Raw genomic sequence first — 21,656 nt, forward strand, 5'->3', positions numbered from 1 at the left:
ACATGATTCCTACGTCTCCCTACCTGATAGCCCCCCCCCCCCAAACAACGGGAAGTGGCGTATTTTCCCAGGAGTTGTAGTTTTTTTCCGCGCAACGCACTGAAGAACTTAGCCTGCACACATACTCGCCCTCGCCCTTATTTAACTCCTACTTTTTTACAAAAACACTCAGACACACAACCCATACACACCAGACATCCATCACACACACCTTTGACACACATATTTAGTTATGGATTTGCAAAACCCCGGTCATGCCAAACAGTTTTACAGCTGGCCTGAAGCTTTTGAACTAATTACAGCGTCAGATGAAGAGTCCAACTACTCACCTGGCTTGTTTTTTTCAGAGGTTACAAAACTGACTATACCTTAAAAAGTAACTTATGTACAGACTCCAAATAAATTTCCTGTGGTTCCAAAGGATATTGTGCAACTTTTTTACATTTACAAATCTGAGGGATACAGCTGTGCAATTTCTGTATTTTGAAATATATGTGAAAAACCAAAAACGATTTTTTTTTTTAGGTTTATTGCACTTTTAAGCAATCTATTGAAGTAGTTAAGACAAAAATTAATACATATTATTAAAACTTGGGATATAAGGGTTATATTGATGTAAAGCAAATAAAAGTACTCCCAAAAATTGCACTACAGTATGTAAAAATGTAAGATATGTCCTGGCAGACTTGCACAATGGTAGGTTTTAAAAGGTTGATAATCATGATCTCAGACTCCACTGAAGTAGTCAGAGTTTGGATGCCATAATCGATCAGCCCCATGCCCATGAAGCAAAAACCTAGAAAGTAGAAAATCTTACAACACTGCCAGACTGTCCGGATTAAATTTGTGATCAGGCAGATCAATCCTGCAGAGCTGGAAAGACAGAAGTGAAGAGATGAGCTTTAAATTGAGTCAACTTTAGCAGCTATTTTAAATTTACTTTTTGTATTTGCATTAAATGCATTTTTATTTTAAGTCAAATTTTAGTCATTTTTACAGGCCTTGCACACCAGAGGTGTTTTTTTCATGTGAATATTTTGCACAAAATGATTTTTGTTTATTCCTGACTTAGGCTGTCAGGACTCTCTCTGACTGCACTGCAGGCTTTGGTGCTTTCAGACTTGTCACACTCTAGACCAGGGGTTAGCAAACTTCTGCCCCCTTAAACCACCACCAAAGACCGGTGACCCCCAGCGACCTTCAAGGAAGTGAAAACATGGGATGTTGCACAAGGCGTCATGTATAAAAGAGCTTTTTAAAAAATATATTTTTGGGCATTTTGTATGACTTTAGTCATAGAGGAGTAACCTTGCTAGGCAGATGGATTCGCCCGTTTCCTTGTTTCTCACTGGTGAATCCATCTTGCAAAGCTCCCGTCTGAACCGTTTGGGCCGGGTCGGAAAGTGACAGGACCAATCAGCGATGAGGGGCAGTACTTTCAGGCACAGTCATTACGTAAGCAGCAACAAGAGGCCGGGGCAGTTACAGCAGAATAGATTAGCATGGATGCTGCTAAAGCGCCAGTTTTATCAGAGCTTGACAACATTTCTGCGTTAAAAGAAGAACAAAGAACAGCAGTGAGTTGTTTTCTTTTCAAAAACCACAAAAGTCATGTACTGACATGTTTACAGTCGCCATGGTTACCGTTATGCAGTTCTCTTTGGAGTTTACTCCTCGGTAGCGGCTACATCACATGTTTTGTTGCTCTGATTGGCCCGTAAAGATGTGACAGACAGAACGTTCATCCAATCATCCTCCAAGTTTTTTTTCAAAGGCTCTGCCCTTTCCCAAATGCTGTCTATGAGAGGTTTACCAGATGGATGTGTGAAACACATCCATCTGGCGTGTCAGGTGAATAGAGGAGGACAGTGGATAGAGTTGGGAACGGGGATGTGAGAGAGAGGGGGAAAGTCAGGAAAGGAGCCACAGGCCAGAGTAGAACGTACGTACATGAGGCTTGCCTTTACCCCAAACCCATCTGCGCCTCACAAATTAACATTTTTAGGAGTTCTGTGCACATTACTTTAACTTTAGTACAAATCTCACTTCATAGCTATCCTTTAATTTATCATCTGTGGGTCCTGGCTCCTGCTTTTGGAACCACTGCACTAGATGATGGGAATACTCGCTCCTACCCTCAGATACATGGTGTCAGCAGGATTATTTTACTGCACTCATAAGTTGTCGAAGCTCCATGTGATTGTCTTTTTCTTGTCTTCCAGTGTTGCCGTGTCCAGATCTAAAGACGTGCCTCCGTTTGGCCCTCCCATTCCCAAATCGGTAACTTTCCCCAAGTCGGCCGTATTCAGGGACTTCCTCCTCGCCAAAGTCATCAACGGAGAGAACGCGGCACACAAGTCCGAGAAGTTCCGGGCGATGGCGACCCGAACGCGGCAGGAATACCTGAAGGACCTGGCGGAGAACTTTGTGAGCACAACCACGATAGACAATGCCGTCAAGTTCTCCTTCATCACGCTGGGAGCCAAGAAGAAGGAGAAGGTGAAGCCGAGGAAGGATGCACATCTGTTCAGCGTGGGAGCCATCACCTGGAGCGTTCAGGCTCGGGACTTCGGCCAGTCGGCGGACGTGGACTGCTTGCTGGGCATTTCTAATGAGTTTATTGTGCTGATTGAGGAGGAATCTAAAAACGTGGTGTTTAACTGCTCCTGCCGGGACGTCATCGGGTGGACCTCTGGGATTATGAGCATTAAGATCTTCTACGAGCGCGGGGAGTGTATCATGCTGTCAGCGCACGACAACTGTGGAGAGGACATCAGGGAGATGGTGCAGAGACTGGAGGTAAGATCATTAAAGTCTCGGCTGTAATAATCTCTGTCATCTCACGTCTTAATGTGAGCTGGATGAGACCGCAGGGAAGTCCAGATCATCCCTTCTAGCTCATGTGGTCTGTATGAGACCTAAATCACTCTGCAAGAAGATTTCAGAGAACAGAGACAGATGGCTGCTGTTAAAACATCAGCAGCGTCTACATCACAGAACACCACCAGGTTTCATACTGACAGCTTCTTCTGTGCAGCTATGAGCACCAGAGGAGGAAACCAGCTTTAACTGTGAGTTTAGAGAGGAAGATTTCCACAGGGATGAGAGTGGCCATCAGCAGTCTTCTTCCCAAAATGACCTAAAAGCTTCTCTGCTGTCAACCTGGCATAGCTGTCAGCTGCAGGCTAATCTTTGTGCATTTAAATATGACAAATGTCTCCAAGTGACTAGATGTTTGCTATAGGCAGGGCTCTGGTTTGTAGGAAAAGCAGTATTGTTCACAAGCTTTTCTGCGGGCTTTGGCTGTACGCTGGAACACCGTCTGCAGAACTTTATCCGTTGTCATGCCAGCTATAGACTTTAATGCTTTTTTTTTGTCTCTTTAAACAAACATGCACACTCAAAAGCTGCTAATAATCTAGTCTATGATGGCGTCTCACAGCTCCATACCAAAGCTAGTCCCTGGTATGGCTGTAACAATGTTTTCATTCATCCTGAACCATCCTGGTTCACTGCATGCAGCCACAATAATTGCATCTAGATCACTGATCATCAACTGGCGGCCCATATCAGGCCCCCCAAAGCTTCCTGTCCAGCCCCCGAAAGATCATTAAATTCACAAAAGGAGGAAAAGAAGATGTTGTGGTTTAAAGAGTATCCTCTGGCTTTAAATGTCTGCAGCTGTTAAATCCATCCCACAAACAACTAATATGAAATAGTTTTAGAATGACTCAACATTCATCTGTCTCTATAGAAATTTACTTTCAGTCAAACTTAAAGGGGTAAGGTTGGCAAGTGTTAGAAAAATAATGGGTGATAAATGGTAAAATGGGTTGTGGAGTGGCACAAAGGGACTAAAACTGGTAAAAGAGTGGAGAAAACAGGAAAAAATGGTTCAAACTTCCAAAAAATGGGTTAAAGGTGTCAAAATGGTGCAAAAAAGTAATGAAAAGGGGTTAAAAAGTGACAAAATATGAAGAAAAGTGGAACCAAGAGGATAAAACCTGCTGGAAAAGTGGTTTAAAAGAATGGAAAAAATGGGTTAAAGAGGCAAAAAGTATCAAAGATGGGTTAAAAGTGGTAAAAACAGCACAAATAGCCTGGCAACGTTAGAAAAAGGGATTAAAGAGTGGCAAAATGGGTGAAAAGTGGCAAACATTGATTTAAATTTTGAAAAAAATGTAATTAAAAGGGGCTAAAAAGTGGCAAAAATATATAAAAGGGGGTAAAACATGCAGGAAAAGGGGTTAAAATCTTGCAAAAATTGGTAAAAGAGGAAAAAAGGGTTAAAAGTGTCAAAAATGGAGATCTCACTGACTGACTAAAATGTCCTGCGTTTTGAAAGAAAATACAAATACTAATAAAGTAATATGTTAATCAGAACAAAATATTGATTTCATTTTTTTTATTTTGAAGTCCGGCCCCCAGAAGATGAAATCTGGCCCTTGTGCAGATGTACTTGATGACCCCTGACCTAGATGGAGAAAATGGCAACCACACATGAACTCCACACCCCAATCCAGACAGCAGTGATGCTCATAGCTGTTAGAAAACAGTTAGGAAGCAAAAAATGACGATAAAGCATGCACAGCAACCCAGAAAGAAACATGCAGTAGCAAGAAGACAGGGTGGAGCGACCAGCTTCTTCTTCCTCCTCAACTTAGTTTGACATTTAAGAGCAGGGTGTCAAACTCAATCATAGCAGGGGGCCGGATTCTGGATTAAGGACTAACCTGAGGGTCTAACAGGGTCACCTTTTTAACCATAAACTGTCTACCTCTGTGTCACTGGTCCTATTTTGACCTTTTTAAACAATTATTTTGTATTTTACCTCATATTTACCTCCACCAAGGAGGTTATGTGATCGGGCGGGTTTGTTTGTTTGTTTGTTTGTTTGTTTGTTTGTTTGTTTGTTTGTTAGCAACATAACTCAAAAAGTTGAGAATGGATTTTGATTACTTTTTTCAGAAAATGGCATAAGGAAGAACTGATTAGATTTTGGGACTGATCTGGATCACCGTCTGGATCCAGGAATTTTTTTATAGGATTCTTTTCTATTGGGAGATAGGGCTAATGGTGGAGGTCTGCGCTGTTACCACTTTACACCAGTAGATGGCGGACATGAGTAACTTTTTGGGTGTTTCCATTCAAAGTTTTGGAGTTTATAGAGTTTGAAAGATGCACGCCCTGTCGAGGAGATGAGTCGGAGCGTAACAGAGAGAAAGACAGCAAATCGTAGCGAGAAAACTCACAATGCTGGGAGGAATAGAGGAATATTCACCCTCTGACATGACTTCCAGTCGTCCGGTGAGACCATGGGTGAGACTGTCAGTGCATCTGTTGGCACCGGCAGGCAATGCTTCTACCATGACAGTCCACCTGTAGTGAAGCCGATGCTTTGCCTCACCGTGTTTCCACCCCACTGGGGAAGGGGTAATCGACGAATGCTGTGGTGGGGGGCACATGGAGACAGATCCAGGAATTTTTCAATGGATTCTTCACTATTAGGAGTTAGGGCTGATGGTGGAGGTCTGCGCTCTCCAAGTGCTTTTCTAGTTTCAACATTTTTTTTTTCATATTTTATTACCGGTGACCCTGTTAGACCCGCAGGTTCGACCTGAATCCAGAGTCCGCCCCCTGCTGTGACTCAGTTTGACACCCCTGCTCTAAATTGTCCAACAGATTTGCACTGTTGTTGACAGAAATGTCATTGAGTAGATTTTTATTCCACTTGCTTTGAGGAGTTTTATCGGTCCGTCAGAGCCTCATTGAGGTTCAACAGTGTTTTCATCCATCAGGCCAACAATAAATAAAACTAAACATGTCAGAGGATTTAGAAGAATAAAATTAGAATAACGAACCATAGCACAGTGTAATTCAGGATTCTTTCATTTAGACAGAGATTTTGAGTTGCTGACCACATGTCTTTTCCTGAGTGTTTGAAATCTTCTCGTTGTTCTTTTAGTCCCGTTGTTTTCCTGAGTCTGTTGTAAAACCCTGCTGTAAAAGCATGCTATAACTAACCCCATAAAAGCTGCAGTAATCTATCATCAGAACGGCCCTCTAAATCAGTTCTGACGGTTTTCACACGGAGCGGCGTGGCATGTGAAGAAAAGTGGGCCTGTACTCTAAATGGAGCAGTGAGGTATTTGACTCTGGGATATTTGTGGTCTCTCTGTGGTGGAACAATGCATTCTGGAAATATTGCTCTTACCATAGCAGCTTTACTTCTCACCACAGAGCGTGTTATTTTATTTCGCCGATACGTCAGCAGATCCGATGCTTTCTTAACCTACATCCATCCTGTCATTTCAAACGTGTTGCTACTCGACTCCGAGCCTCCGGACTTTTGTTTCCTCTGCTACCTTTAAGTCTGAAAATCTTCGGCTGACAGAATAAACCCCCAAAAATATTCTCCCCTCCTCTGTGGAGCCCGTCCAGTCTGGGTTGTTCGGGGACAGGAGTGTCACTTAAATGTGAAACTGTGAAGTGAGGTCCATAGAGTCCAGAGAGGATTACAGGCCTCCTGTTGATAGCTTTCTTTGGCTCATCACACGGAATCAGGCGAGCTTTACAGCCAAGCGCTTAGGTCACACGAGTGCAGATGCTGTTCAGCTCTACACCGGGATAAGCCATTATCAAACACTGAGGTATTTTTATTTAAGGCACTGAGACAGGAGCTGACACTCTATTTATCGGAGGGAAAACCGTGTTTCCCTGCAGGAACTTTCCCCTGAGACTGGGGACTTTTGGGGGACTCAAATGCATTCAGGACTCGCGTCAAAATTAAGCTTAGTTTATTTTATTTAACTCCCAGGAGACCTCAGCAAAGGGGGGTTGGTGTGTTAATGTGCAGGCACATTAATGGGCAGCCTTGTACAATAAACATTTCTGATTGGTTCATGCATGTGCAGCGTTTGGAGGACCTGCAGAATAGAAAAGGTGGTCCTGGTCCCCCTTTGTTCAGACTGGTGTGGTTTGTTAGTAGACCATGCCAACCCTAATCTGATCTCACTGCAGGAAGCAAAGCACTTTCTAGAATAAAAGTGTGCACCATAGCTGGTCGAACGTGTTCGAGGGCAGAGGCAGACCTTCAGAGACAGTTTGGGAGGATGAGCAGGTCTTGGTTCAGGATTCAGCCTGATAGTCCTATGTAGCATACGTCTCAAGATCCTCTGTAGAGGCCGATCCACAAAGCTCCTCTAGGATGTGGCTAAGGTAGCAGCACAGTTTGTCTTAAAGGTACATTACACAGTTTCAGCTGCTAAAACTAGAATCAAGTTTTACTAATTAAAATCTTCTATTGTATCCTCCGCTGATGTTAAAGCGTACCCTGTAAACCAGTGGTTTTCAGCCTGGGGTTGGGACCCCATTGGGGGTAGCAAAACACTGCGAGGGGGTCACCAGATGCCTTAAAAAAATGGAGAATACTTTTGCAATGATTTTTTCTCACCCAGTTTCATTACCATTTTTCACCACTTTTCATCAGTTTTGCACAATTTGGACCCATTTTTGCCACTTTTCTCCATTTTTGCCAAATTTACCAACACTTTTACCACTCTTAACATTTTTGATCCATTTTAAACCCTTTACACCACTTTGTACTGCCTGTTTTGCCACTTCTAAATCAATTCTGGCCATTTTCCATATATTGTTGCCTCTGTCGACCTATTATTGCCACTATCAACCCCCTTTTTTAATCACATTTTATGCCCATTTTATTCCCATTTTAACCACATTTCAATGTTTGATATGCCCATTTTGACCAGTTCAACCTATTTCTGCCTATTTATCTGTCCCAGTTAACCCATTTTTGCCAGTTTAAAGCACGTTTTCCCACTTTGAAATCCCATTTCACCTATTTTTGCCACTTTAAACCTATTTCTGCCACTTTTTAATCCCCTTTGCCACCTTTTGTGCCTGTCTTTGCCACTTCAACCTATCTTTGCTCTTTGTTGCTCTTTTTGCCTCTGTTATCAAATTTCTGCCACTTCTAACCCATTTCTGCTACTTCTAAAATCCTATCTAACCGCCATTCCCACCACCTTTTTTGGACGTTTTCTACTATTTTAATTCTGTTTTTTAAAAATAGGATTTACATTTTTAAGATGGCTGTATACTATGTCACAAATGACTTTAAAAAGGTAATGTTGTTGACCCCAATGGGGTCCCGACCCCCAGGTTGAGAACCACTGATCTAGATAACTTTACAATGGACCCTAATTTTCCTGACCTCCATGGCCCCCCCAGTGTTGCTGGGTCCCAGAACTCCCTCCTATTTATCCCCCCTTATGGGCGGCACTGTCTGCACGTGGCTATTCTAGGATGTTCCTGGCTGTGTTCAACCACCTTCAGGTCCAGTGGGGGTCCCCGGTCTCTGGCACCTTTATTTTGGGGGTTGCGGGCTGAAAAGGTTGAGAACTGCTGCTGTAAACCCTGATGCTATAGATGTTCAGCTGTCAGCGATCTTTCTCCTTGGTGAAAATGAAGCCAGTGAAGGACTGGAGAAACTTTTAGTGGTTAAAGAAAAGCTCCTAGACATTCTTTACCTTTGGGGGAAATATGGCGGTGGTGATGTGGCCTGTTCTTGATTTTCCAAATATCTGGGTGCAGGTAGAGGAGGGGGAGCCAGTTTTTAAAGAGGACAGTAACCCAGATTTTATGTGGAGGAAACAGAGGGACTTTTTTGGGGGCAGACGGACTAAGAATAGAGGACATTGGGCCCCAGACTCCTTCACTCCTGCAGAGCTCTCCACGCAGTAGAAGTCCTCCTATCCCCGTTTTCTTACTTTGTCTTAGTCCATCTGTTCAACTTTGTTGGCCTCAGTTTCTCAGTGGGGTTTTTGAGGTCAGGTGGCTCTGAGAATGAGATGAAAACACCTGGTTCCTCGGCTGGAAGCTGGCATCGGATGCCCAGTTTCCGCTGCTTGTGTTCCTGCATAGGCTGGCTTTTCTTTTTTCAGTTTCCATGGTTTGTTTACTGAACATCTAACCAGACCGCCCTTTGTTTCCATCCAGAAAACATTCAGATCGAATCACAAAATCCAAACGTGAGCCGTGCTTGGCCTTGTTTCTCCATCCTCATTTACAGTCTGTGACTGTGCAAAGAGCCCGCTACATCAAATAAGTCCCTCATGAAAACATCAGCCGAGCGTCTTTCCAACTTGGATTTTATGCTGAGATTTCTACACATTTTCCAACGGGTCTCCCCCAAAGAGCTTAGAACCAGGCTATTCACTTGGAGGCTCTGGGGCCAGATCAGGCCCCAAGGTCATTTCTAGTGGCCCTTTAAAGATCTAATATGTAGAATTTCTTCCCCTAAGTATCTTTAATAGTTTAAAAGGGATCATTGCTACATTATATATTTTTTTACTGAGGTCTTGCAGTATCTCAGATTTCCTAAACCCAGCATTTTCTGTTAAACAGATATTTTAGTATTTTTGAAGTTGAGTTGTATGAGAAAGGGCTAGGTAGGTTCTAAAGTTCTGAAACATTTCAGTGGGAGAAATTAAGAAATTTATAACTTAAAATTTTAAATTTAAAAAAAAAAATTTTAATTTTAAAAATAAAAATTGAAATATAAAATTGAAAAATTTAAAATGTACAATTTAGAAAAAATTGAAGAATTAAAAATTATAAAACTGAAAAACTAAAAATTAAAAATAAAAAAATAAAAACTAGAAAATTAATAATTAAATAAAAATTAGAAAATTTATAATTAAATAAAAATAAAAAATTAATAATTAGATGAAAATTAGAAAATTAATAATTGAATAGAAGTTAGAAAATTAATAATTGAATAAGAATTAGAAAATTAATAATTGAATAAAAATTAGAAAATTAAATAAAAATAAGAAGATTAATAATTGAATAAAAATTAGAAAAAAATAAATTAAAAATAATTAAATATTAAATAATAAACATTAGGAAGTGGGCTAATCCTAGCGTCATGTAATATTGTTCAGGCCCTTCATATGAATGCTTTTTCAGGAATTGGCCCCCATTCTGAACGGACTGAATAGCTCTGGCTTAGAAGACGAGATGAAGTTACTGTGTGCATTATCATAAAGATTTTGCACCTCTTTCCCACCGCTGAAGCCGTGAAACTTGGTAGAAAAATGTACCATAATTCTTCTTAGAATGTCATTCAGTGTCTCGGCTCATCAGAAGAAAGGACAGAGCAGGATACATTAGCATTTCTGATTAGCCAAAGGACGTGGGCTCCTCGTTCAGTATGCTAATATCCTCTCACATTTACTGTCCTCTCACCCCTGGGATTAGTGGGGATTTTTTTCACAGTTAAGGCTCAGAGAAAGAAGTAATATGGTTCAACCAAGACGGTGGAACTGCAGCAGTCGGCACATTTGAGTTTAAGCTGACTGTGCAAACTTTATCCCAAAGGTGTCTGAAATGTTGACTGGAGTCGTGTTTCACTGGAAGGATTTACAGGCGGCCGGACGGACCCGTGATGTAATGTGAAGCAGAGGGAGAAGTCTGCATACGGAAACGCACGGAGGAGCCTGGTGTTAGAGCACCGCTAAAAGCTTTGTGAAAACGCTGAGCTCTCAGGGGCGTGGCTGTGCCGGTGGCCTTGTGTTTGGCCTTTTAGAGACAAGTCGTGGTGGTGTGGGAGCTTTCAAAGCTGGGTTGAGCCACCAAAGAGGGATCTATGAGGCTGTTTTCCTCTGAAAATGTAGAGAAAACTTTGATGGTATGCCTGTGAAATCTTCTTTTTTTTTTTGCAAAGTGAGCTGCAGGTAACCCACATACTGCACAATTTTCAGCTACAACCGTAGATGAGGTTGAGAGTGCATGTTGTTAAGGCAGCCGCCTTAATTATTAAGCACTGCAGGAAACAATAGCCATGCAAAACAGATGGATTGTCCAGATTCCATGTCTGCCATCACACAGATCCTTCTTGCAAACCTCCAATCTGGAGAATTGTGCCATGTCTGAAATGGAACTGGACAAATAGTATAGTTTGAGGAGAATGAGGCTGAGCGGAGGGGTTTAGTTGAAGTGGAAGCTGGTAATAATAGCTGACCCTGCAGTAGCAATTAGCTCAGATGTAGCTCGCTGTAGTTTGATCAGAACTGGACATTTCTTTACTAAAAGAGCTCAGAGCTGCACTAAAAGCTTGTTGTTCTCTTGGTGGAGAACATGCATCTGCCCAGCTTTGGCGTGAGTTTAATCCACCAGCTAGCTCCACTGTTTACCACTTGTTTCCTATTTTTTTTTTTTTTTGCCCATTTTCGCCGCTCTTGACTGCGTTTGCCTATTTTAGCCACTTTTTACTCTTTTTTTGCCATGTTTTTGCCAATTTTGGACCATTTTTTTGCCACCAACTCATTCCTGTCACTTCTATCCTGTTTTTGCTACTTTCTGACCCTCTTCCTCCTCATTTTCACCCTTTTCACCCATTTTTGCTGCTTTTTGACCATTCTAGCCATCCTTAACATTTTTTTAATTGCTACTTCACGCCGTTTTTGCCCCTTTTCACACCTTAGATTGTGGCACTTGCAAAGGTATTTTTCAACAATCGGGCTCTTTGGTTGAGCAGGGTTGAGTAACGCTGCCTCAAGGTGTTGGAGGTCTTCCTGGCACCCTGGGGTAGTCCCAGGACTTGCTGAAGGGATTATGTATCCCCACTGGCCAGGGAAATGCCTCAGAATCCCCCAGAAGGAGTTGGAAAATGTCACCATGGAGAAGGACATCAGGGTCAGCTTGTTTCACCCAGATGAGTGGAGGGAAGTGGTTGAATGGATGAATAACTGTTATCATACACTCAGTCCTAAAAGTGTGCAAACATCCCAGGATGATGACCTGATGAAACTTAGAGATGTAGGTGTAGAAACAGGACCAACATCGATATCATGATGGTTTTTGCATCACTCTCCTCATGTCTGAGGACATTAGTTTTACCAGATACCAACATTTAGTTGATTGGGCATAAAAGACCATCTGATATCTGGTCTTGCAACTTTATCTGCTGCTGGCTGATGTTTGTCAGCAGGGTCCATGCACCCTAAAAACACTTAAACGTCCAACCAGAGGTCTGGAATGCAAAGAGCCATTGATCTGACTGTTATCTCTGTCTGTAAAGCTGCTAGGTCAGACATTTCTCTCAGTCAGTGCCTCATATGGTGTTATAGAGGGCCTTTAATATCTGTCTATCATCTTAGAGCTAAATCAGTGCTCAGAGCCCCGTCTCCTGAGTACTGACCGACTCTACTGTCCCCTTCTGGCTCCTCATGAATCCACTCCACTTGATTTTGACTTTGATGGAGCGGGTCGTCTTTGCCAAATCTCCTCCTGACTGTCAGCCTTCGCCTGAAGATCAACACCAGCTCTCTTTATGACAGCAGATCTGAGACTGCTTGTTTCCTCAGGGGGGCTTAGAGTTTAACGTCAGCATTCATTAAAGAGAATCGTTTGGCTTTGTGGTCAAACTTGTTGGTCACAAAAACCCTCAGACAGACGGGAAGACTCCATGTCAGCATCCTTATTAAAGCACAGCACAGAAATCAGTCCTGCTCTGGAACTGGTCTCAAGGAGAACCTGGACACGCTCTGTCTGAATAAAAGATCTCGATGAAGGCGTTTAGAAAGCGATTATTCAGGCGTAATGAATTTCAGACAAAGGGCAGTTTGGCTCACGGCCCCTGATACCCCGACCATCATCGTCCTCTCTCTCACAGATCATTTACTTCCATATTCCGGCCCCAGAGAGCCTTTAAACTCCACATTTCCATTTCCTTCTGCCCTTGATGTTTTATGCAGAGTGGATGTTTGGTTTGTGGGTCATCTCACCAAAACGTTCTCCAGCTTTATTGCTTTGAAAATTGAATCTTTGAGCTTTTTTTAGCTGCATGCTGGAGCTGCAACTTAACTAATGACATCGAGAAGATGAAGAGTGTGTTTGGGAAAGAAGACTGCAGTGCTGTTCAAAAAGTGCATTACAGCAGAGCTGCAGAGATTGATTCATTTATGATCAGCTGATCTGAAGAAAATTAGTCACCAACCATGAAGGTGGTCAGAATAAAGGATATCTTTGTATTGGTTCAGTGTTGGTGGGACGAAACGCTGTTAAAGGAATTCCCGCTTCATAACCCCAGACATGACCAGACTCTGGCTGTCCATTAGTCCTCCTGGTTTGGTACGGGACCTCTGAGGGGCCATGTGGTGGAGAAGGGAGCATCAATGTAGTCACTAGCTGGAGCTTGCATGTACGGGGTCACATTTTGCCCATTTAAGCTACCTTTTGCCATTATATATCACTTGTTTCCTATTTTTTGCTCATTTTTGCTACTCATGACTGCTTTTTGCCCATTCTAGTCACTTTTCACTCATTTTTTTTGCCACTTTTGGACCATTTTTTGCTACTTTCTGTCTATTTTCCGAGTTTTCTCCCCATTTTCGCCCCTTTTCATCCATTTTTGCTGCTTTTTGACCATTTTTGCCACCTTTAACTTATTCTGACTGAACTTCATGCCGTTTTTGTCACTTTTCACCACTTAGATTGTGGCTCTGGCAAAGGTATTTTTCAACCATTTGGCACTTTGGTTGAACAGGGTTGAGTAACACTGATCTAATATCTCATCTTAAGATAACCAAATTTGTGTTGTGTTTTAGGTGGCTTTCACACCAGGGGCCCGGTCCCAGATCCGAGTGCACTTCAGCTCAAAATCTGGTTTGTTTTGTTAATGTGAATGCAAACGAACCGCGCCCAGGCGCTGGGCCCACTTGGGGATGTGGTCTCGGGTGCGATTCAAGTGGACTCTCTCGGATGAGATGTGAATGCAACCGCGCTCAGATACGGCCATATCAGCTTTATGGCATCATCATAAAAACTTCCTCAAATTTTCCTCAATAAAGGGCGGAAATCATCAGAATCCAGCCAATAAACGGTCTGTTGTGACTCACCTTACAGATGAACACAAGTTGGAGTCAGTGAGAGGAGGAGCAAAGGCAATAAAAGTCTCCTATCACCTCAAAAACCGCTGTATCTGCGCAGCGTGAGTCCATTTAATCCTCTGAGCTGTAGTAGATGTGCAGATACGAAGAGTGAAGTTGCTGGCATCTTAAAAAGTGATTTTAATCCTCCATGGCTGCAGGATGGACTTTTTGCCAGGTCAAAACAAAAATAATCTTCGCTCAGGTCATGACCCCAGTGGTTGCCATGGTAGCTTCTTCTTCTCTCTCCTCCTTTGCGGGGTTGTAAGCCAGCTACGTGCATAATGCCACCTGCTGTTTCAGACAGAGTAAATGCGCAAGTGGGCCCGGGCACGGATCGATGTTGCTAGTGTGAAAGCAAGCCAGGGGGGAAAGGGGGAGGGGGAGGAATCGTGCCGCAGCGCGGTTCAAAACAACTGGGCCTAATGTGAAAGCACCCTTTAAAATCATTATTATTTGAGACGCTGAAAGTGAAGCATGTCAGACACGCCCTTATTGCACTCTTTGGGATATTGAAGCGTATCCACACTCTCTTATATCAGAAACAGGACACGTCTCCTTTCCTCAGTTAATAAAGTCTGAGGGTTGTGTCTCACTGCGGGCTCCATCACGGTTGTCTCGGCCTCCTCCCTCACAGCGGGTAGGATTTCTGCCTGTGTGAGAATCTGGCCGAGTGTTGACAGGCCATAGTCTGAGTTAATGTGTCCCTGAAGCCAGCTGCCACTCTGAGGCGAGTCCAGGCAGTCACCCGCTACTGAACCGCGACTAATCTGACGGCTGATTAAAGCTGATTGGATGCAGTGTGAGATTTTTCCTCAGCAGTGTCACATGAAAACACGGAGTGGAGAAAGCATCCTGTCCTCCAGTGTGCTAAAACCACACTGTAGCCTTTACATAAGCTCACTCTGTTTGCCATGAAGGTGAACTCAGATGTGCTACTTCTGCTGGGTCTGGCTCCGTCAGCTGGTTGCGTGTTTTACTGAAATGTTGCTGCTGAAGCGAGAGGGTTGCCTGAACTTTAGTTGAACCTGAAATGCATTAATGCAGCGGCTTAGGCCGAGCCACTGCTGAGCAAAGTGAGCAACTTAATTTGCATGCACGGACGTGATTGGACGAGAACCAACTTTCAGTTTCATCCAAGCACGCAATTGGCCGAGCCGTGGCTGTCCTCCAAGAACCCAGGGGTGACGTCTCGAGGCTCTGGCTACAGAGTCCAGAGCTGCAAAGACAGGATGAGGAGATGAAAAGATTTCTTTCTAGTTTTGGATGTGGACGAGTGTTTTCATCAGCCGCATGTTGATGCAGATTAAATGTGGGTGTCTAAACGTTGTGCTTCAAAGAGTGAACTTAGGTTAATAGACTTCGTTCTGAGGACAAATCTGAATCTAGGCGGTCGATTTGATCCTAATCCCCCTCACAGCACCCTCAGAGCTACTATAGTTAGCGCGTCCTCGGAGACAGGTGTGTATTTGTGTGTGCAGGACATGTGTGTTGAGCTGTGGTTGTGCAGCGCTGAGGCTAATTCACTTAGCTGTGTGATGTGCCCTCTCATTAACTTCCATTTTGAACGCTTCTTTGAATTAGCCAAACAAACACTCAGAGCTTTTCTACTCTGCTTTAATAAAGTTCTCCTCTGTGTTTTTTTATTCTGTGCTAGAAAACTCACAAACATCTGTCAGGAAGCATGAAAATTAAACACAGAAGTAAGACTCAACGATCACTGATGGGCACCGAGTCAGAGTAGACGATCACAGAGTTATAGATTAATGGCCTGACATGACCAACAGACATGACAGACTTTCCCTGATAGTATCCGTAACAGCATTGTCCATATCTGCTGATACTGTGATGATAACTAAAGCTGATGTCTGCCAACTCTGGTATTGTGCTGATAATATTGCGCACCCCTAGAAACTCTACCATGGTTGATCTGGGATATATTCATGTTCACGTCCAGTCTGACCTCAGCAGAAGTAACATTTGGATTATTCAAACCTACATGTCTCTTTCTTGCTTCTTCTGTGTTTTCTTTGTGATTCATTGTTGTCTGCTCTCTGATTCAGGTCCTGTTCTGTCTTTATCCCTCCGCTAAAATAAATCATAGCTCAACAGACGGCCCGGGGGCCATATCAGGCCCCCCAAAGCTTCCTGTCCAGTCCCTGAAAGATCATTAGATTCAGAAAAGGGGGAAAAGAAAATGTTGTGGTTTAAAAAGTATCCTTTGGCTTTAAATTTACTTTTCAGTCAAACTTAAAGGAGTAAGGTTGGAAAGTGTTACAAAAATAATGGGTGATAAATGGTAAAATGGGTTGTGGAGTGGCACAAAGGGACAAAAATTGGTGAAAAAGTGGTGAAAACAGGAAAAAAGGGTTAAAAGTGTCAATAGTAGTGCAAAAAAAGTGATGAAAATGGGTTAAAAAGTCTCAAAATCTAAAGAAAAGTGGAACCAAGAGGATAAAACCTGCTGGAAAAATGGTTTAAAAGGAGTTAAGAATGGAAAAAATGGGTTAAAAGAGGCAAAAAGTATCAAAGATGGGTTAAAAGTGGTAAAAACAGCACAAATAGCTCGGTAAAGATGGGAAAAGGGATTAAAGAGTGGCAAGATGGGTGAAAAGTGGCAGACATGGATTTCAATGTTGAAAAAAATGTAATGAAAAGGGGCTAAAAAGTGGCAAAAATTGATAAAAGTGGGTAAAACATGCAGGAAAGGGGGTTAAGAGGGGTTAAAATCTTGCAAAAATTGGTAAATGAGAAAAGAAGAGGCAAAAAGTATCAAAAATGGGTTAAAAGTGTCAAAAATAGTGCAAAGAATTAATGACAAGGGGTTAAAAAGTGGAAAATAGAAGAAAAGTGTCAAAATGGATAAAAGAGTGGCTCAGAGAGAATAAAAACATGCAGAAAAAGTGGATTATAATGGGCTAAAGAATTGAAAAAAAGTTTAAGAGGCAAAAAATATCAAAAATTGGTTAAAAGTGGCAAAATCAGCAAAAATTGCCTGGCAAAGTGGCAAAAAGGGATTAAAGAGTGGCAAACACTGATTTAAATGTTGAAAAAAATGTAATGAAAATGGGCTAAATTGTGGCAAAAATGGATAAAAGTGGGTAAAACATGAAGGAAAATGGGGTTAAGAGGGGTTAAAATCTTGCAAAAATTGGTAGAAGTGGAAAAAAGGGGCAAAAAGTATCCAAAAAAGGGTTAAAAGTGTCAAAAATGGGGATAGACAGAGATAGATCTCACTGGTAATGACTAAAAATGTCCTGGGTTTTGACAGACAATACAAATACTACTACAATAATATTTCAATCAGACCAAAATATTTTTTTAATTTTTGTGGATTTGAAAGTCCGGCCCCCAGGGTCTCTGTGGAGAATAGATCTGGTCCTTGTGCAGATGTACTTGATGAGCCCTGTCATAGGTTATAATAATGATATTTATCTTGGTTCTGTTTCAGATCACCACCAGAGGCTGTGAGACGTCAGAGATGACTTTGCGTCGGAACGCCCTGGGACAGCTCGGTTTCCACGTGAACTTTGAGGGCATCGTTGCCGACGTGGAGCCGTTCGGCTTCGCCTGGAAGGCCGGGCTGAGGCAGGGCAGCCGTCTAGTGGAGATCTGTAAGGTGGCGGTCGCTACTCTGACACACGAACAAATGATCGACCTGCTGCGAACGTCCGTCAGCGTCTCAGTGGTGATAATCCAGCCGCATGAGGACGGCACCCCAAGAAGGTAAATCCTCATCACTGGTTTTGTCTTTTTCTCCTGAAAACTCACACTGGAGTGTAAAACATCAGACAGGAGAAGATGCTGATTCATCCCTGTTGTTCTTGGATGGCGGCTGTTTGACTGTGGTAGTGGTGGTTAAAGGTGATGAAGGAGCACGCATTCTTTATTCATGTACAAGTACCGGAACTTCTTTAAAAATAGAGCGTGGTAAAATTAGAAGTTGTGATGTAACAGTCAAAGTGATGCAGTCACGACTCTGAAGTGTCCTCACAGTTTTAAAGTTTAAATCGTCCCACTGAGGGACGTCTCTGCACTTCCTGAAGCGCTGAGACTCTTCCTCATTCGCTGTCTCTCCATCATGTTCATGTCTCTTATTGTTCATCATATTATCTGTGTTTTCATCCCTATTATGCAGGGTGGAAGTAGCCTAGATGTCAGCAAGAGGGTGTGCAATATTCAGCACAAACAGAAGAAAAAACTTCCTTTAGATGAATTAAAGCTAAGCCTTTAATTTTTTTTTTAAGATTCATTTTTGGGCTTTTTCATGCCTTCATTTGACAGAGGAAGGACAGTGGATAGACTCGGAAACAGGGAAGAGAGCAGGGAGAGACATACGGTAAAGGGCCACAGGCCGGACTCGAACCCAGGCCGCCCGTGTGCACGGGTAGCGCCCCAAACCACTTGACCATCTGCACCCCCAAGGCCTTTAAATTTTAGAGGAACCCTGCATATAAAGACACACTGGCCTTATTAGATTAACATTAGTGTCTTATTAACCCTTTAAGCACCAAAGTCGCAAAATTGCAACAAGCAACATTGCTGAATTAAACAGGCTGTAGCTGCAAGTATGGTGCCTAACGTTGTTCAATCCCAGCAGCATATGTGAGCGTGTTTCTATTCAAAGTTTTGGACAGAGAGAGAGTTTGAAGACGCACCGCTGGTTGAGGAGACAAGGAAGTGGTAGAAGTGGTTGTAGTCGGAGTGTAAAAGAGAGAAAGAGAGCGAATTGTAGCGAGAATACTCACAGTGCTGGGAGGAATAGAGGAATATTCACCCCTATGATGATGACGTTCAGTCCTCTGGTAATAGCGGTGCGTCGGAGCCACAGTGACTCCATGCACCATGAGAGTCCACCAGCAGCGCATACCGAAGCCAATGCTTTTCCTCATGGTGGCTGGGGTGGGAGTAATCGGCGAATGCCGATGAGGGGACGTGGTGGGGGTTTCAGGGGTGGTCAAAACACGAATGTTGACGGAGGTAGCGGGAATTTAAAAAAACACCGCGGAGGTAGGGGCAGACGTGGTAGAAACAGTGGCGGTGGAGGCCGCCTGGTGATATCAGAATATGCAAATTAGATGAGTGAGTTTACTCCCACCACAAACTCTGGGTCATACTGAAGAATTTTCTCATGTACAGTATGCCTTTATCTCTAACCACTTTCAAGCTACAGCCTTTTAAAATCTTGATATCACAATTAAATATTTTCTTGAAAAAGCTGTGGCGCCCAAAGAGTTAATGTTTGTAGTATAAAGAAACACACAGATTTGTATTCACATGCAGCCTGCTGTTGTTGTGCAATGCACTCTGGGAAGTGATGTCACATGTCTGCGTCGTTCTTCCTCATAGTGTCGTCCTTAAAGCCTTTTTTATTACTGAGTGCAGTTTTAGTGAAGAGGACAATAGAGAAGTCGTTTCTTACTTGCAATCATAAAGATATGGGAAGAAGAGCAATGCAGCCATTTGACATCACTACCCACAATCCATTGCACAACAATGGCCGCCTGTGTGTAAATGCATTCTGCTAACAGCTCTGACCAGTGGTGTGGTGGTAATCCACCACACCACTTGGTGTGAAGTTAGCTTTAATTTGCAGGGACGCCTGCATGTAAGTCACATCTATGTACAGATCCTGGCTAACTCTCCAGAACCAGAGTGTTCTCTTCCATCCTTCCACCTCCTGGATTCGTTTGTCAGAAGCAGGTGCTCCTCACAGCTGTATGAAATCTTAATAGGCGCATGTTTTTCCTAATGCAGCTGTGATAAATGACTTTGACATTTGCTCTCCTGTCTGGGATGATTATCATAAAGAAATGCTTGCATGCTGTTTCTGCAGCGCTGTGGTTTCTGTTTTTCTGAGCTGAATCCTCCAGAGAGGACTCTCTCTCTTTGTGTTGACGAGGTTTTGTTTCAGAGAAAGTTCCGGCAGGTCTGCGGAGTGGCTCAGACACGGACAGTCAGCGTTTCTCACTAATGATAATGAGAGGAGCGTTTTTGATTAATGGCTCGTCTCGCTGCTCCTGTCTGACAGCTCTCATTTGCAGATTGCTTTTTTACAACCTCGCCAAATTTTCTGCTCAGCGATTAGCGAGGACCGTTTGGATTTTTGAGGGACGAACACCCGCGGAGAGGCTTTATCAGTGCTGTAGTAAAAGGAGAAGCATATTTCCGATGGTCTTTTAGCGGTGTTAAAGTTCTGTGTGATGGGTTTGTCCAGAGACACAGCTGCTCAGTGTGTCCATGTGAGACGGACAGCTCTGTGAAATCACATCCATCACTCTTTCACGCTCGCTTTTTCAACAGCTTTGTTTTGGTTTTGCTTCAGGCTGACAGATTTGTGTTCCAGCAAACACTCTCATCACTTTGTCTCAGAAAACCTCAGTAGAATAAATCAGACGTCAGCAGAGAGAGAAGACCACGTAATCTTGTTTTCTTATTGCAGTGTAAAAGCTAATGTTGTTAGCTAATGAGCCACACTAAAACCCTGTGAATGACTGCATTACAGAATAACAACAGTGAGGATTCCTGCCAGTTTGCTGCTGAATCAGCTATGAAATAATCATGGAACATTACAAGACGGAGATGTTTTTAAGCTAAATGCAAAGCCAGAACTACACTCCAGACATGGCTGCTGCACTGCGTCACTCCGCCCAGTGGTTTACTCAAGAAATAGTTCAGAGTATTTGCTTCATGCGTCGTAATGTTACATAATTATACATTATTATTTCATAACCTGGTGAATGTGCAGGTCACAACTTGTCCACGAGAGCGTTTTGGAGTTGTTGGATTGTGTATTTGATGAGTTTGATGAGGGAAAGCCGGAATACCGTCTGCTTACATTGAGTTGGCACAACAGGTCCGAACTCGGCAGCAGCCGATCTATAAACAGCTTGCACCGACAACTGAAGGTAACGAACCTATTACTAAGGCTATAGGAATTATGGCAATGGACCAATTTGCCAAAATGTTGAAGTATCCCTTTAAGTCTCAGCATCAGGTTCAGGGCTACAAAGAAAGTGTAGAAATGAATAATTCCTCACTGATAATCCTATATTTAAGTTTTCTGACAGCCGTTCTGATATGGGGTTTCAATTTAAGATTGACTGCAAAACACAAAAACATAAAAGCTGCAAACACACAGCTCTGACACTGATCTGCTGAGCTTCCTTCGTCTTCAGAGCAGGAAATTAATTTAATTTGCTCTAGTTTTTCAGCACTTCTTTAAACTCATATTTTTAGAGATGCTTGACTCTAATTTCAACTTTAATATCTGTTCTTTATTCCTTACAGAGATCCTCAGTCAGCTTCGTGCTTCTCTGTAAACACGGCTGCAGACATGAGTGTTTATGTGTCTCTATATCAGAGCTGGTGTAGTAGGAGCGTGCCTGACTGTGTTCAAACTTTGCATTGTGGTCTGGCAGCAGAGGATGAACATATTTGCTCCCCCAGATGGTGAGCTAACTCGGCCCGTCTGTGACTCCAACACAGCAGCTTCTCTGGCAGAACCGACGTCTAATCCTCTTACCTCGATCCTCGATGATACACGATGATACAGCCATGATCGCTGCTCAGGGAGGCAGAAAGCAGACAGCGCCGACGTCTTTCAGAGAGCGCTTCTCTGTCGAAGACCGCGTCCGTCTCCCAGGTGGAGTCGTTTCAGGACAGATGATTCTGTGCCAGTTTGGAGACATCTGGCTCTGCTTC

At 43.0% G+C, this 21,656-nt stretch overlaps 1 protein-coding gene across 3 annotated transcripts in view; it reads left to right on the forward strand.

Annotated features, from left to right (window-relative positions):
• LOC121510992 (signal-induced proliferation-associated 1-like protein 2) overlaps positions 1-21,656 on the forward strand; it is a 211,792-nt gene that overhangs the window by 119,811 nt on the left and 70,325 nt on the right. For all 3 annotated transcript variants that reach the window (XM_041789446.1, XM_041789447.1, XM_041789448.1), the window contains exons 9-10: positions 2,223-2,799; positions 17,404-17,678. In XM_041789446.1, the coding sequence (XP_041645380.1) occupies positions 2,223-2,799; positions 17,404-17,678 (852 nt within the window). The remainder of the gene's footprint in view (positions 1-2,222; positions 2,800-17,403; positions 17,679-21,656) is intronic.

This window comes from Cheilinus undulatus, linkage group 6 (genome assembly GCF_018320785.1).
Source record: "Cheilinus undulatus linkage group 6, ASM1832078v1, whole genome shotgun sequence".
Lineage (NCBI taxonomy): Eukaryota > Metazoa > Chordata > Actinopteri > Labriformes > Labridae > Cheilinus > Cheilinus undulatus.